Source organism: Pyrgilauda ruficollis, unplaced genomic scaffold, assembly GCF_017590135.1.
Source record: "Pyrgilauda ruficollis isolate IOZ18807 unplaced genomic scaffold, ASM1759013v1 scaffold8, whole genome shotgun sequence".
Classification (NCBI taxonomy): Eukaryota; Metazoa; Chordata; class Aves; order Passeriformes; family Passeridae; genus Pyrgilauda; species Pyrgilauda ruficollis.
The window spans coordinates 1,748,899-1,765,763 of record NW_024529932.1 but is presented as its reverse complement, the minus strand read 5'-3'; the positions used below and the strand labels follow the sequence as shown (position 1 = coordinate 1,765,763).

At 37.4% G+C, this 16,865-nt stretch overlaps 1 protein-coding gene across 4 annotated transcripts in view; it reads left to right on the top strand.

The window, feature by feature from the left end:
- The window catches only part of PDS5B (PDS5 cohesin associated factor B), a 100,295-nt gene that overhangs the window by 62,799 nt on the left and 20,631 nt on the right, over positions 1 to 16,865 (top strand). For all 4 annotated transcript variants that reach the window (XM_041487310.1, XM_041487312.1, XM_041487311.1 and 1 more), the window contains exons 19-24: positions 134 to 294; positions 909 to 1,032; positions 1,793 to 1,951; positions 2,702 to 2,770; positions 7,126 to 7,262; positions 11,757 to 11,880. In XM_041487310.1, the coding sequence (XP_041343244.1) occupies positions 134 to 294; positions 909 to 1,032; positions 1,793 to 1,951; positions 2,702 to 2,770; positions 7,126 to 7,262; positions 11,757 to 11,880 (774 nt within the window). The remainder of the gene's footprint in view (positions 1 to 133; positions 295 to 908; positions 1,033 to 1,792; positions 1,952 to 2,701; positions 2,771 to 7,125; positions 7,263 to 11,756; positions 11,881 to 16,865) is intronic.

Sequence of the window (16,865 nt, the reverse complement as noted above, 5' to 3'; positions counted from 1 at the left end):
GATCATGAATCAAAACCAGGGAGAGCATTATAAATGTTCCAGTATGGCAGTGGAAAATTACTCTTGATGAAGTGTCCTCTTATAAGTGGACCTTTAAAAAAATGTTAACACGGCTTTCATCATATTTTGGCAGGTACTTTCGTTTACGCACCCTATCTCATTTCATTCAGCTGAAACTTTTGAATCTCTCCTCGCTTGCTTGAAAATGGATGATGAAAAAGTGGCAGAAGCTGCATTACAAATTTTTAAAAATACAGGAAGTAAAATTGAAGAAGACTTTCCTCACATACGATCGTAAGTTGTATATCTTATTCTGAGCAGTGACTTTTACTGAACAGGATTTTGGAAGTTCTCTTCCTTTCATCTGCTGTAGCATTATCCTGCATTCTTTTTGGAAGAAAGTATTGCTTCCCAAAAGAGATTTTGAAAAACTAAATTGTAGTGCTTTTTGAAGAATGGAAGTGAAATGAATATACCCAAAGTAGTGACGGCTGGTAGGTCACTGATAGCACTATAATTTGTATTGTTGCCCTTCATAATTACTTATTCTTTCCTGGTTTTATATGTATATGCGCAGTGTAAAAACCTTCCTTGCAGTATAATGGTGATATGTAGGCCAAAACATTTCCAAAATAACATTTAGTACCTGTGCAGATATCAATGCCTATTTTACCACATATTTTATCAACAAAAACTACGATTTTTTTTGCTTGAAAGTTATGTAAATAATTTTTTTTTTTTAAGAAATTGCCCAAACAAAAACAATTAGTGCTTTTGCAGAAGTGTTGTGGTTTTTATGTGTATACCTGTACTTCTTTGTTAGTTTGATGTTTTGGAAAATTTTCGATTTGTGAAATTACTTATCTCTTGGTCTGTTTGTCTATTTGTTTTGTTACACAACTGTTTAGTGCTTTGCTTCCAGTGTTGCATCACAAAGCTAAAAAGGGACCCCCTCGTCAAGCCAAGTATGCTATTCACTGCATCCATGCAATATTTTCCAGCAAAGAAACGCAGTTTGCACAGATATTTGAGGTAACATTAAATATTTAATTACTTTTACTGATCTTTTATATTGCATATGTAAACTAAGGGATGTAGTTGCAAGTTGTAGCAGATTTAGGAATATGGTTTTCCCCTTTCCTGTTGTTGTTACATGATTTTGGCCCGAAGAATGGTAGTAGAGGGTGTTCTTGTACCTCGTGGTTCATCATGTTTTAGGTTATGTATTTTAAGAGCTGGTAGAGTAAAACCAAGTGTTAGGCTGTGTACTAGAACCATGAACTATTTATGGAAAGAGAAACCATATGCAACTCCTTACCCCTGTTGAAAATGGTCAAAAGTATTTAAATGGTTGCAGAAATTATGGAAAACTGAATTGTGGTACAAACTAAACAAATTTTATCGCAAATGTACCTTTTAATTAGTGGCCATCAGCCTCTTATCTTGAGGATTGAATCATAGTCCATTACTGGAATTGCTAGCTTGAGATCTAGCTCTCCCACAAGAAAGCAGGCTTTTTAATCCATTGTTTCCTAAATGGTCGTGCTTGAGCTGTCACTTTTTGAACTATCTAGAGGTGATAAATAGTTTGTCTGTCATCTTGACATTTCCTCTGACTTGAGAAAGACTTGATGGGTTGGTGAAGGTATCTTTAAAATTAAATAATCAATAGTTCTTTTGAAATTGTATTTCTGAAGTGGACAACTTGGTACGAAGCTGTCATTCCCATCCCCTCAACAAGACACAACAAGGTTGTATCAGTAATACTTGAATTTGTTGCCTTTTTTTTTAGCCACTGCATAAGAGTCTGGATCCAAGCAATTTTGAGCACCTCATTACGCCGTTGGTTACTATTGGCCATATAGCCATGCTTGCACCTGACCAATTTGCTGCCCCTTTGAAGTCTTTGGTGGCTACTTTTATTGTTAAAGATTTGTTAATGAACGATAGGGTGAGTAAACCTTATGTTAAGAGTGTGCTTTTTCTGTAGTATCATACTCAGGAAGTGCTTGGGAAAATATTTGGCATGTTGGTTCTTTTTGTGTATGGTTGTCTTCTGATTTCCTCATGTAGTTTGACTCCATTCAAAACCCATGGTACAGAAAAGGAAAATTCTACCAATTTGGGAATCTTGCAAAAGTGATGAGCTGCGTAGCATAGCATTTCATCACTCGTGACTTGGCCTTCATTAAAAAGAGGAAAATTGTTATGACTTCATTCTGTTTCTTATCTTGAGTGAGTTGTGATTTTTAGGAAGTATAATGCATTTATGGAAGACTGAATTTCAATTTTTTTAAACAATTTTGAATTGATTCTAAAGTGATTATGAAGTCAAAAAATGAACTTGTGCATTGTTTGAAATTGCTTAGGGAAAGATACACTATCTAAAGCAGTAAAATGTGTGTGAAGTTCCAATGTACTGGATATGGAAAAGCTGTTATTTTCAAAGCAATGGCTATTATGCCCTAAAGGAATAGTTTTCAGGTAACAACAACGACCAATCCCTTTATTAATCTTAAATTTGCTGATGGTTGGATAGTGGGGGTATCTCTCTTCTGTAGTGGTTACTTCTGTAAGGTGCAGGAGGCATAAAGCTGACCAGGAGTGCTGCTGTACTGTTTCCAGAAGCAAACAGGAAAGAAGAGGTTACAAGTTTCACTGAAAAGTAACAGTACTGTAACAAATGTAACATTTTGTTTAGCTTCCAGGAAAAAAGACAACAAAACTTTGGGTGCCAGATGAAGAAGTGTCTCCTGAAACCCTTGTTAAAGTGAGTAGCATGTATTATGTTTTCTTGTCTATTATGTTTATAATACTTAATAAGAATTTGCTCTTGGGAACATATTTTTAAATTATTATTTTATGCATAAATTTTACATACGCACTTCATTAAGTTTTTATATAAGCTCTTTATAGGTGTAGTTTTGTTTTCTGACACTTGACTGTGATGATAGCTGAATTACTTGAAGTAAAAGTATTTTTTCTCCTCCTCTTCAATGTAGGAGTTAAATAATATAGAAATTTTGTTAAAAGTCTTTCCTTTTTCTGTTGAATTTTTATGCGATTCCGAGAAACTTTCAGTGTTGTTTTGGAAGAAGAAAAATGGGATTTGATTTGTCAGTTTCCTCAAATGGATAAATCTGTTACATTGTTTATTTTCTATGTTTGCAATGTGTATTAGAGAAAAACCTGAATTAAGAAAAAAATCACTTTAAAATGGTGAGAGGTTTGTTTTGGTACTTTACTTAAAAATGTCCTCTCAAGCTTTTTCTTATTTTGGGGTAAGTATATTTAATTTTCTATACTCTGTAAGACATACTGTCAATCAATTTTTCAATGAATTAGAAATAGACTCACAATGTGGAAAATATATTCTATATCTGTATTTGGTTTTTAAATGCCCTTTAGAGCAGGGATAGATTTTTGCTTTCACTTTTTTCAGAATAAGATGCTTGTCTTTTATAGTATGTTCTATGTTATATCAGTTGTTTAGTTTCTAATGTCTTCTGAGTAGAGTGGCTCTGGTTTTAAATGGTTCTTTGCCTTCTCTCAAAATTGTTAAACACTTCCAAGGGGACCTTCCTTTCTGCTAGGTTAGTAAGTACTTTGCTTTGCAGTTTGGTACAGAACACATTACTGGAAATGCTTGGCTTTTGTTGAAGTTGATTTGTTGCTTTTAGTTTTTTGACTCCACAAAGGATATTTTTCATGTTTGTGCAACTCCATAGTTACATAGTATACTCCAAAAATTGTTAAAAGAATGCACCTTTGTTTTAATTTAATGAAATGCTAATTTTAAATAGGTGTGATTTCACTTGAGTGATTATACATGTAACTTAAAGTAGCAAATACTGTTTTTCTTAATTATTTTAAATGATTTGTGAAGCTGTAATAACCGTCTAACATGTACTTTTGTATTGATGAAACTTCTCATATATTTGGCTGTTTGGAAGGGAATTAACCTGCAGAAGTTCTTAAGGCAATTTGCAGTTTAAGCCAAGCCTGAAAACTGTAAGAGGAATTTATTTGCATGTGAAAACAGGTTATTGTGAAAATTGATTTGCAGATTTAATTAGCATTTATTACTACTGCGGAGCTTAATGTATGCTCCAAACCATGCCATTAGTTTATAAATGATTTCTCTCTGCTTTTCTTCACTCTGGTTTCACAAGCCTCTTTTTCCTTTTGTAACATTTATAATATATCTAGTGGGGATTTTAAAACTAGCAAGTTGGAGTACGAAAGTTAGAAGGACTGCTGAAAACTAAATTTTAGTATTGTTCAGCCTAGCAGATGTAGACTGATACAGGATAACCTTAGTTTTGGGCGCTAAACCCTCTGTGAAAGGCTTTCTGCAGAGAAATGTTTCAGTAGAGTATTAACTATGAATTGGATTAATGATTGTATGAGTTAGACTGGAATTCCTATGCCAGGCACTTGAGTTCTAAAGCAATTGTCTCCCTTGGCAGTGACCTGTAATGAGTACTGTGCACCATGCAGCCGATTGAGACTTGTATAGTAGCCATGATATTTCTTGTTTCCTTCCATATCACTGGAATATAAGGTTTTTAATACTGTTTCTCTAACTATGCTCAAAGTGGGCTTTGTTTCATTTTCCACTACTGCACAAACTTGCAGCCTTTGTTGCTCTGAAACCTTAGATAGTAGAAATCTTAGCCAGCTGCTGCCATAATGGTGATGTAGTAGGAAAACAGTGTTGTCTTTGATATGGCTCTGTCTCATTTTCACTTTCTTATCTTTTCATGTTGTGTAAATAATTTTTCATCTCTGAGGAGAATTCTAGGCTTGTGGAACACGAATTGAAACAGGAACTTCAGACTGAATATAAGGAAAGGCCTGAGAACAGTCAGACAATGCAACAGGTAGCAAGAGGTTGCAGGTTGCCAAGAGAGCCTGTGCAGCCTTCATTATTGGAGGGCTTTTGACACCACAGAGCATAAAACTGAGACCGATGTAGTGTGATTTTATAGCTCACCTTCCTTTTAGCAGGAGATTGAACTGGAAACCTCCTAACACTCCTTCCAACTGGAGTTATCTTTTAATAGCTGTACTATTTGGTTGCAAAGGGAGAATTTAAAACATGACAGCAGTCCAAACTCATGTGATGTTTGACAGTCTTTGGGTAATCAGTAGTAGTGACTGGGGGAATTCTCATGCCCTGTACTAATTTCATGGGAGTGCTTAATTCTGAATGGTTGCTGGAATGTCATCATATCATCTTTAACACCAGCAAAGAAATAGGGAAACTACTGGGGTCCGACAAAAATTCTGAAGGAGGCGGGACTAGGTCTGGACTACATGGAAGGAAGACTAGAATAGGTTTGGATAATAAAACTGGGGAAAAGACATTATGGGAATTACTAGAAGCAAAGATTGAAATTGAAATTGGTCAGGGGACAAGGTAGCCTGTATCTGTTCCTTGGCTGAATGTGTCATTTTTTGAAGACCAAGGAGAGCTGTCATATTTCCATCCTCCCAACAAATGGGAGGCACTAACGGTTACAGGTCCTGGTTATGACATGAAGAAACTGAATTTGTGAGCTGTGAAAAGATGGGATGCCATTATTGTTATATTACAATTATTATATTGGGCTTGATGATATTAAAATCTTCTGGTGGATACTTAGAGCTGTTCCAGTGGAAGACCCTTTGAAAGTGAGGGCGAGACGAATTCTGCTCCTCAGATTCCATTTGCATTTTGAGTTCTGGAGTGACAAATATCCTGCCGCTTACTGGTGTTACCCAATAAGGTGGAGCAAGTGGACTACAGTCCTAAAAACTAAGCTCACATAGAAGTGATAGTCCTAGAACTGAGATCTGATGGGACCATTTTGGTCAGTTCGTTGCAAGGAGTAGATCAATTAGGCTATAATAAATTTAATTTGTTGATATTCTGAATGTTTATTTGAAAGTTACTGGAATTGCTTTTCCCACTAATGAGAATATTTGAAGTTACCATGTATGAAAAGTGTAAGTTTTCTCAAGCTTTTGGGTTTTGAGTGTCAGAGTTCAGTATTTTGTTTTGGTTTTGGGGTTTTTTTGTTTCTTTTTTTCCCCCCAAAGGATATCTATGTGATTGTTCAGTATTTTGTTTTGGTTTTGGGGTTTTTTTTGTTTCTTTTTTTCCCCCCGAAGGGTATCTATGTGATATAGATGTGCATTTTTATTTTGCTGTAGGAAGATAATCTTTTTTGTTTTCTTTATTGTCTCTGCTGTCATGTGAAAGGAAAATGAAAGGATAAAGGGATTCAAATACTAAACCAAACTTAATCTCCAAATTAATGTTTTATTTTCACTAAAGAAATGTGAAATTATTCCGTGTTTCATGATAGTTGCTGGATTCTGCATACTGGCAGAAGGTTGCCTCAAAACACTTGATGTTTCCATTGGCAAAACCAAGTTATCCCTCCCTGACTTTGAGGCTTTTCTTTAAATAGCTGTAAAAAAAGTACTCTTTACCAGGGTAAGTTATTGTAGTACAGATTGCTAATAGTCAAGATGTCTATTAAGTGATTTTTCAAGAACATGTCTTTAAATTTAAACTCAAATATGACAGATAAATAGAGAAGATATAGGGCACAAGAATTTAACGCCAAGGTTATGGGTTCAGTTGCCATATGGGTCATTCACTGGACTTGTTGATCCTTGTGGATCCCTTCCGACTCAGAATATTCTGTGAATTATAGGAATATATAAAGACGAAAGTGTGTTCTGCTTTTTGATCCAGTAACATTTTCTCAGTAGGTATAAACTATCTGTTTAGCCTATTTCACAGTATTTAATGGATGTAAGCTCAATTAAGAAAATGTTTTCAGAGGACAAAATATTTGATTGCTTATAGAAAAAGCAGCTCAAACTTTAACTGTGTAATTTTTATTTGCTGTAATATATCCTTGAGACTTCCAGTGAAAAGTTGCTGTTTAGTGAGAGTATGTGTGGTTATCTTTCAGTATTTAAATTATGTTTTGCAGTCCTGACAGACTTGTTTGTACCAGCAAAAAGCAGTTGGAAAAAAATACTATGTGATGAAATTAAGATAAAGATTATTTTAAAAATGAGGCTTATGATATGCGTTGACTTTTTGGTATAATTTTTTTTTTCCAGATTCAGGCCATCAAGATGATGGTTCGATGGTTGCTAGGAATGAAGAACAACCACAGCAAGTCAGGTACTTCTACTCTGAGATTGCTAACAACAATATTACACAGTGATGGAGATTTAACAGAACAGGGGAAAATAAGGTATGTACCAGATGGTAATGTTTTCATGTCTGTGATGATGGAGTGAGGGGAGAGTTTTAATTGAAGTAGAGTATAAACTATTCTGCTAGACTGGTTAAAAATTTATACATTTTATTTCATAAGATGGGATAGTAAGCTTGGCTGGTTCCAACGTAAGTTTGCTGAGTCTCAGGTTTTGTAACACTGTACACACAGCTGAATTTTACGTTTTATATTCTTGCTTTTATTTATCCCTTCAATAGGCCATTACTCATATTGCAGGAATAAACTGTGCAACTTCCTCCTTCCCACTGAAAATTGGTTTTAATTTTTTATGCAGCTTGCTGTTCCTGGTGTACCAATTGCTGTGTACGCCAAATGCCAATAGGTGGGCTTTCTAATAAAGAATAATAGTGTGTTGTATAAACCAAGTGGAAATACTTATTACACAAGACACTTCTGCTTGGAGGCAGGCTAATCTATCCTGAGGTCTCTAAAAGTAAAAGCAAGAAGGAAATGTGTAAACAGGATTAAATCTCAATAAATAATTTACCTTTTAGGTGACTGTTAGACAACTTGTTTTTCTGGGTATCTTCTTAATCCTCTGTGGTAGGAAAAGTGACAAGTTGTCAGCTACTATTGCTTGCTAAACATTGAAAATTTATGTCTACAAAAGATATTAAGAGCATGGGTAGATTGTGCCAGTATGTTTAAAAAGGTTCAGATTTTCAGGTAGAGTTAATGTTATACAGTAGTAATGCAGATAGAACCATATTGTGTGTGCAAAATTACAAACCTGAGAGCTGTCTAGTATATTATCTTTGTAGCAACTGTGTAGTCTGTCCTAAAGTTCTATGTAAAAAATTGTTTATATTTTTAAGTTCTGTAAAGTGACCATTCATGGCAGCTGCCAGGGAGTTGAGTGGCAGTAATTTAGCTTTTCAGCATGACTACTTGGAGCACATGGTTGGCTTACACAGTAGTTAGTGAATAGATCGGTTCTGTAGACCCTGTGTGTTTTCGTGCATGGAATGATGATTCCTTACTGTGCGTGTTTCAGAAATTTAATTTTCCCACTTCTTTTCTACTCAAAAAGTAATTATATAAAATATAAACTTTATATAATGATATGACCCGTTCTCCATTTTAAAATCAAGTTAATGGAGAGCTAGGGAGGGACCCTTTCAGGGTAGGGAGAAAGCTGCAGTGACATGTGATGTTGCTGTGGAGCTAACCCTTCCATCCCAGAGCTTGGAGCTCTGCCTGGGGATGGATGTTGAGCCAATGGAGAGCTTATGGGTTAAGACTGAAGAGCAGATTGCTCTGGGTAACATCATGGTGAGTGTCTGCTGTGGGACCCCTGGCCAGGAAGAGGAAGTGGATGAGGCTTTTAAACAGCTGAAAACAACCTAATGTATGAGTCTTTGGCCCTCACGGGGAAATTCAGCCTCTGATGTCTGCTGCAAGAGCGACACAGCAGTGCATAACAATCCAGGGCAGTATCAATGGCAACTTTTTGACACAACGGGTAGAGGACCTAATGAGGAGAGGCTCTCTGCTGGACCTCATACATGCCAACAAGGAGGGGCTTACTGGGGATGTGAAGGTTGAAGGCAGCCTTGGCTATAATGACCCTAAGATGGTGAAGTTCAAAATCCTGAGGGCAAGAAGGGGGCCAGAAGGCAAGATTGGGCTGGACTTCAGGAGAACAGTCTTCAGTCTCTAGAAGAATGTGTTTGTAGGGTCCCATTGGATAAGGCCTGGAGGGAAGAGGGGCCTAAGAAAACTAATTACCTAGTATTCAAAAATCACCCCTTAGTACTCAAGAATGATCACAGCAGAAAAGCAGATGGATACTTCAACAAACCTTACCTGGATGAGCAAGGTGCTCCTGGCAAATTCAAACATAAAAAGAGGGATTGAGAGCAGCCCTGCTGGGTAGTACTTAGGGACACTGGTGGATGAAAGGGTGGACATGAGCCAACAATGCGTGCTTACATCCCAGAAATCCAGCTGTGTCCTGGGCTGCATCAAAAGAAGCGTGGCTAGCAGGTCAAGAGATAGATTCTGCCTCTTCAGCTCACTCTGAGGGTGAGACCCTACGCAAAGTACTGCATCCAGCTCTGGGGTTCTCAGCACAGGAAACACATGGAGCATGTTCAGAGAAGGGTCTCAAAAACAATCAGAGGGCTGGAGCACATTTATAAGGAAAGGCTGAGTGATTTGGAGTTGTTCAGCCTGCGGAAGAGAAGGGTCTGGGGTGACCACAATAAGAAGGATCTTATTGTGACCTGTCAGTACTTAAAGGGAGCCTGTAGACAGAAGGAAGAAACTTTTTTGTGGTGAGGGTGATGAAACACTGAAACAGGTTGCTCAGGGAGGTAATAGCTGCCTCATCCCTAGAAATATTCAAGGTCAGGTTGGACAGGCCACCAAGTACCTGCTCATTGCAGGGGGTTGGACTGGATGAGCTTTAACAGTCCCTTCTGGCTCCAACTATTCTATGGTATGAGGTATACAGAAAGAGGAAGTAGAGATGGGTAATCTGGCAGGAATACAGGAATACCATCTGAGATACAGATAGGAAAGCCAAATCCCAACTGGTATAAAATCTAGTGAGAAGTGACAAAGGCAACCCGAAGAGCTTCTCTAAGTAAATAAGTGACAAAATGAAGACTAGGGAAAGGGTGCATCCACTACTGAATGAGGCAAGAGCCCTGTTGACAGGACATAAAATAATTATTTTGTGATTCTAAGTATTGCTTTTCAAGAAAGCTCCAAACTGGTAGAAGGGCCAGTCCATTGTCTCTGTGTGACCTATACTGCCTACATTAACAATTACTCTCAAAACCTGAAGCAGAGGAGATGATGTTTCAGGCCTGTTAGTTCTGCATGGAACTTGCTGACACTTCCTGACCTTTGCTCTTCACCCTTTGAGTGCCGTAAGGATATCTTCTTTCTGGCAATGCTTACTGTGTCACTTCTGTGCAAACCTGATACTGCTCCTTCTGACTTGGAGTAGGCTTTGAAAAGAGTAAAACTGTCCATTCAGTACAGAACATAACCTTTCAGACTGTACTTGATATGAGGTCATTCTGTGTGAGTAATTTTTAGTGTTCATGGCTTGCACTTGTCTTGTAAACAGTGTTTAATAATTTGCTAAACATAATTGAATTAAGTGAAAGTGGCAGGGCTCAGGAGCCTTTGATGCTGTTCAGGCCATCAGTCATGTTGTAATCTTCTTGGTGTTATTGCCCTCATCAGCCCTAAAAGTGACTCTTGCCCTATGCCTCTTGAAATCTACACAATTTTACCCTGCGGTGACACTGTAAGGGAATTTTTTTTTTTTTTTACTTCAAAGCATTGTTCAGCCTGGAGTGTCAGGTGAAGGCAAGGTCCCATTTGGACAACAAATCCCTTCTCTTTTTTATCCTTCACACTTTGAAGTAGTAGGATTGATGACTTTCTTTAATTGCTTTTAAATCAACAACTGATTTCTTCAAGATGTTATCATTTGTAGGTTAAATTCACCAGTCTTGTATTTTTTTAATATTGAATTTAATCAATAAGCAGTATCTCAACTGTCCTTTCCAAGTCTTTCTTTTTCATTTTATAAGTCATAAACAGTCCTACAAAATTCAAGATTATACAAATTTTCTATTTGTGGTTAGGTAGAACAGCTAGGTTTAATCTTACATGTCTTTGTAGTAGGATTTTGATTTTAGTCTATACTATGCATAAAATAAGACTATTTCAGTATCAGAGGATGCTAGCTTTTGCTGAAAGTACTGATATTAGATATGAAGTTGAATTCAGATTTTCTTGAAATACCATCTGCATTTTTTCTTAAACTAATGCTCACCAAGAGAAAAATTATTAAAAACCTTTTGGAGTTTAGAATGTCATAATTCTGTGCTGTAGAAAATTTGCCACACATCTGTTACACAACATTTTCAGTGGTTGCATTCAAAAGACATTTGTCTTAAAATAGAATTCACTTAGTCATGTATTACAGTGTCTAATTAATCTTAATTTATGTTTGGCCTGAAGTATGGATTTTGAGCTAGAAAAGTTTGGCAACTCTGGGGACTAGAAATGGGCTGGCTACTTCTTTGGCAGGCCTCTCCTGCTGAAGGGGGACCAGCAAGCTGAGCAGAAGTATCTTACTGCTAGATGTGGTTTCTGAGAGGCAGTATGGACTGTCCTCATTCAAAGTAAAGCTAGAATTGTTTCACACCCATGTGGAACTTTTAGGAAGTTTGATGGAAAATTTTTATTGCCAGGTTGGGACGAGGTAATGGTAATTGGGAATAGGCTGTAAAATGTGTTGCCATGAAAATTACTTTGGGTTTGAAATTACTTCTGCTAGCATAGGGGTGGCTAAGTTCACAGAAACTTCTTTCCTTTGAAGTGCTTGTTTTTCAGTGATGCAAACTTATTAGATTTAGTTAAGTCAAATAATTACATAATTTTTTTTGCTAATTAACCTTCACAATCCATGTGCTTGTTTTTCAGTAAACCTGACATGTCTCGCTTGAGGCTGGCTGCAGGGAATGCTATTGTGAAGTTGGCACAAGAACCATGTTACCATGAAATCATCACCTTAGAACAATACCAGCTGTGTGCACTAGCCATAAATGTAAGGAAATTTGTTGGAGTTGTGGGTTATCAGCAGATGCATGAGTATATAGTTGTTTGTTCTGTATGTTATGTATATTTCTGCAAATCTGGTTTTATGCAAAATATTCAGCCTTGGCATGAAATTATTTCTCCATTTCATAATCCTGAAAACTCATTGTGGATGAGAATTAGATCCGTAGTACTGCGCTGTCCATTGGGGGAATACTGCATTAGAGTAGTCAAATGTTAGAAACTAAATGTGATAAACTAAGAAATGCAGTATGTATTTAAGTAATACCCCAGCTGCATTATAACATTACTAGAAGTTAAAATGAGATTATATATAGTATATTGAACTGTGATGAAAACGGTGATCTTGGTTTCTCAATACTTGGGTAGAATATATTTGGAATGCAGAGATCTGCAAAAATAATTAGCATCCTTCAAATATTAGAAGAAATAGGGAGATATTCCTTAGCAGATGCTGGAATTCTCATCATTAACTTCTGCCAGTGAGCCCATAGTAAGGAAATAACTCTCAAATTGTAAGTAGAGATATAGGGACCTTCTCTGTTTCTGGCTTGTAGGTGTAGCAAATTGTACAGAAATTTATTCATACCCCAAGAGTAAGGTTGCCATGAAGGGACTGTTGTTGGTGTTATTTGTGTAGCTGCTGGTATTCTCCTGGCTTTCCAGAAGTCAAGAAATCCTCTGCAAGGAATCCCGTCCAGAAGTTATCTGCAGCAATAATGATATGCCGTTTTAGATCTTAATTCCTGTGTCTAGCTAAAGCTTTAAAAGCTGCAACCCATTTTAAATGTCAGAAGACTTTAAATTGGCATGCAATATTAGAAAGTAGGGAGTATGGCTCCTGTGTGGATATTGTTTACTTTCATACAGAGTATCTTTTTTAGTTTCTAAAGTTGCTTGGAGTTGGTTACTGTTAGATTAGAAAAATCATCCCTTTACCAGAGTAAGACAGCCCCTATTAGGCTTGTATAATGTTTTAACTATGTTTATGTGAATTTTAAGCTTCTGTGTTCCTATGAAAAGGGACCCTTAGTTAGTTCCCAAATGCTATGAAAAACAAGGGAAAGGACCAAAGCTTTAAACTACTTAAGCAGATGAAATCTAGCAAAACTACAGCAGGAATTCAGTGGTAACAACTGAAGGTCCTTACGCCCAAAGCAAAGTCTGATACTTTTCAGCTTTCCTATTCGAAAACTGAACAGAAATGTTAGTCTTGTCTCAAAATGAGTTATAAAGATTTTTACAGTTCAGAACAAATTTAGTCAAGACAAAAATAGCCATTCAGTATAATGACAAATAAGTTCTGTCTCTGCTCCAGAAAGGATACTCGAGCTGCATAATGTCATGCCAAACTAGCCTTGCCAATGTAGTGTTTGCATGTTCTGTTTTCTTGTGAAGCCAGTGATCAAAATCTGTTCATTTCTTCAGTCATTTCCCTCCTGTGGCAAATCTTTATTGCAAATGTTAACCTTGTAGTTCCTATCAGAATTTTGCTTCATTGTTTTGATATTCTTTTTAGTGTGTTAAGGTGCAGGCCCGTTGACCTCCTGCATCTCTCACTTTTATCATTTGTTTTCCAGCTATAACAGTCTTAACTGTTTGTGGATATTCTAACATGTGTTGTCACCTTTTTTGTGTCTAATGCTTACCTTCCCTGAATTTTTAAAAGGGAATTTTGAGAGATAAGATGCAAATTAGAACATGATTGGGTTCTCAACATTTATAAACCAGTTGGTATCACATTTTACTCTAGCATTATAGCACACTTTGGACCAGAATGAGCCCACCGCGATAATCTCATTTAACTCCCTTGCTGTGGTCAGGGACACTTGGCATTAGAACAGGTTGCTCTAGACCCCATCCAACCTGGCCCTGAACATCTCCAATGTCCACGAGTTCTCTGGGCAACCTGTTCCAGTGCACATCCTGTCACCTTCATGGTAAAAAAATCTTTTCCATATGTCCAATCTAAACCTCACCTCTTTCAGTTTAAAACCATTGCTCCAGAGTGGGACACAGCACTCCAGATGGGGGTCCCATGAGAGCAGAGTAGATGTTGAGAATCCCTTTTCTGTCCCTCTGGCCACTCTCCTTCTGGTGCAGCCAAGGTCATGGTTGGCTTTCTGGGCTGTGAGCTTATGTCCAGTTTTTCATCCACAAGTGACTCCAGTCCTCTGCAGGGCTGCTCTCAATCCCTTCACCCCTCAGCCTGTATGGATACTGAGAATTGCCTGGAGCCAGGTGCAGGACCTTGCACTTGGAGCTCTTGAACCTCCTGATGTTCCCCTGGGCCCAGTCCTCAAGCCTGTCAAGGTTCCTCTGGATGGCTGCCCTTCCCTCCAGTGTATCAACTGCACCACTTGGCTTGGTGTTATCCACAGGCTTGCTGAGGGATGTTCTCAACCCTCCTATCTGTGTAATTGACAAAGATGAACAATGCTGGTCCCAGCATTTCCCCCTGAGCACACCAGTTGTTACTGGTCTCCATTTGGACATGGATTTTTTTGACTGCAATCCTTTGGACATAGCCAGTTTCTTATCAGTTGAGTAATCCATCTCTGAAACCCATATCACTCCAATTTAGAGACAACAATGTTGTGTATAACTGTGTCAAAGCCTTTACAGAAATCCAGGTGGGTGACATCAATTGCTCATCCCTTATCCATTTGCACATTCACTTCATTGTAAAAGGTTAGACCAGTCAGGCATGATCTGTCCTTTATAAAGCCATGGTGGGTGTCTGTAATCCCCTCCCTGTGGATATCCATATGCTTTGTCATTGCTTCCAGGAGAATCTGTTCCTTTGTAGTGTCATTTCTGTCACTTTTCCCTCTTCATTTGTTGATACTTCTTTGCCTTTTGTGACTTTCTAAGTTGTTTTCTAGAACTGGGATTGTAAGCTCTGTCAGGTCAGGAATTCTGCCTTTCATTTTTACTGCAGCTCCTAATGGATTTTGAATACTTACAAATAACTTTTCTAGATGCTTCTGAGGCCTTCCCAATTTCCTTTCTCACCGTCAGTGGAGATGCTCAGATGCAAAGTAGCTGTAATGGCTTCAATTATTTTTTCACTTAAAAGTGGTACTGTATTTTTTTTGAGATTGGCATGTGCACATATGCATACATGTGTGTTATTGCTTAGAGTGGTTAGTATTAGAATCCATTTCTTTATGGTAGATACTGAATACTCTAGAAGTTTATTTATTCTTAGCATTTCAAGTCTAGCCACAAATCAGGTGACATCAAGGCTAACTCTAGTTTTGTGTTATTCAATTCACAGCAAAGATTCTCTAAGTGGGCAGATCAGAAACAGATTAAACAACAGGAAAAATCTTAGTTTTTAAGGCTTGTGATGTTTGCACAGATTCTGTTGTGGTGCTGTGCTGGCACTTTTTTTTCCCCTCTGATGCTGCCCTTTTGTAATGTGTAATGACTGGAGTGCAGAACACATAATGAAATTTTGTCACTAATTGCTGTGTGAAAGTGGCACTGATAAACAGGAGCTCTATGATGATGAAATGCATGTAATTTTAGTAATTTTAAAATAAGTTACATATGTGTTTGGCCAATCTTATGAGCTTACCAGCAGCTGACTTCTGTGATAATCCAGAACAAATTTTGATGTCAACAGAGCTTTATATTGAAAGAGAGGGAACGTGAAGTACTGAGGATAGTACTTCAGTGTTTAACAAGCTTTAAGATCAGATCTAATATCTGATAAGCTTTGCTGTTGAAAATACAATTAAATTGTATTTAGAACAAGTCTTGTAGATTGCATAAGTTTCATTTGTTTAAAACAATCCCAAAGCTTTTTCAGTTTTCTTTGTTAACTCAAGGTGTTGTAATTGATGAATCAGAGCTGTGTCTGAGTGGTACATGATATTTTGCAAATATGTATTTTTTAATGCTTTTAAATGGTGAACTTCTGATGAATTGGCATTAAATTCAGAGGTGTAGATATATAAAATTGGATTAATTTATGGAGTTTGTGTATGTTGTTAAAAATAGCATACCTTGGTTACGTTTTGTCCCCTTCTTAGTGAGCTAGTGTAGCTGAGTCAAATTTAAGGTTGTTCCCTATATTAAACGATAAAGAAATTATAGTCTTTCCAATTGGCCACACAATACCATCAGTAGCAAGCAACTGTACCTCCCTTGTCCTCTGAGACAATGATGTTTTCCTGCTGAAACAGCAACTGGGCATCCATCTCTTCTGAGCTTCCTAAAGGCTTTAGACTTAGGTGATACTGAGGAGGAAAAGAGGGCTCTGTCTTAGCCTCCTTTGGGGGTGGATTTGCTGTAAGGAGACAAGAGATGATGAGCAGATCTCATGGTTTGGGCTTGTGGGCTTGGGTTACTTCAGCTCTGGCTGCAGCAGGTGTTTCGGGATTTTAGTCGACCGAGGGGGAATATTACTTGAAGCACAGAAAGGAGAAAATGGGGCTTGATTGAAAAAAGGTTCTTAATTTCGTTTTTGATGGAGGCAAAGGGAAGATTGTTTTATTTAATACATGATCTATTTTGATGCCATTTGCAAATTTAGCAGAGCCAGTGTTTCTAGTAGCTAGGTTTTGGCTCTGCACTTCCAGTTGACTGATAACTGGAAACCCTCTTCAGTCCTTTCTGACTTCAAAGCTGTCATTTGACTAAAATAGCTGCTTACTCCTGTTAACATTTTTTCTTTGTATATAGAGATAAATCTTTCCTCTTGACCTTTTTTTGGCAGGTTAAATGTGCTAAGCTATTTTGGTGACCTTGTTTACCTTAAGCTTTTCTGTGTGTTTTCTTCAAAGTCTTTTCTACATGTGTTTCTGTTAAGCTTTCTTGTCCTGTGTTAGGAAATGGTTTGTCATGCATTAAATGGTATATGTAGGTTATTTTCATGCAAAAAAAATTTAAAGTTCATGCCTTTTCTGGGAACACATTGCTTAATAAACTGTAGAACTACAGTTGCTGCCTTCATATTAATTTACT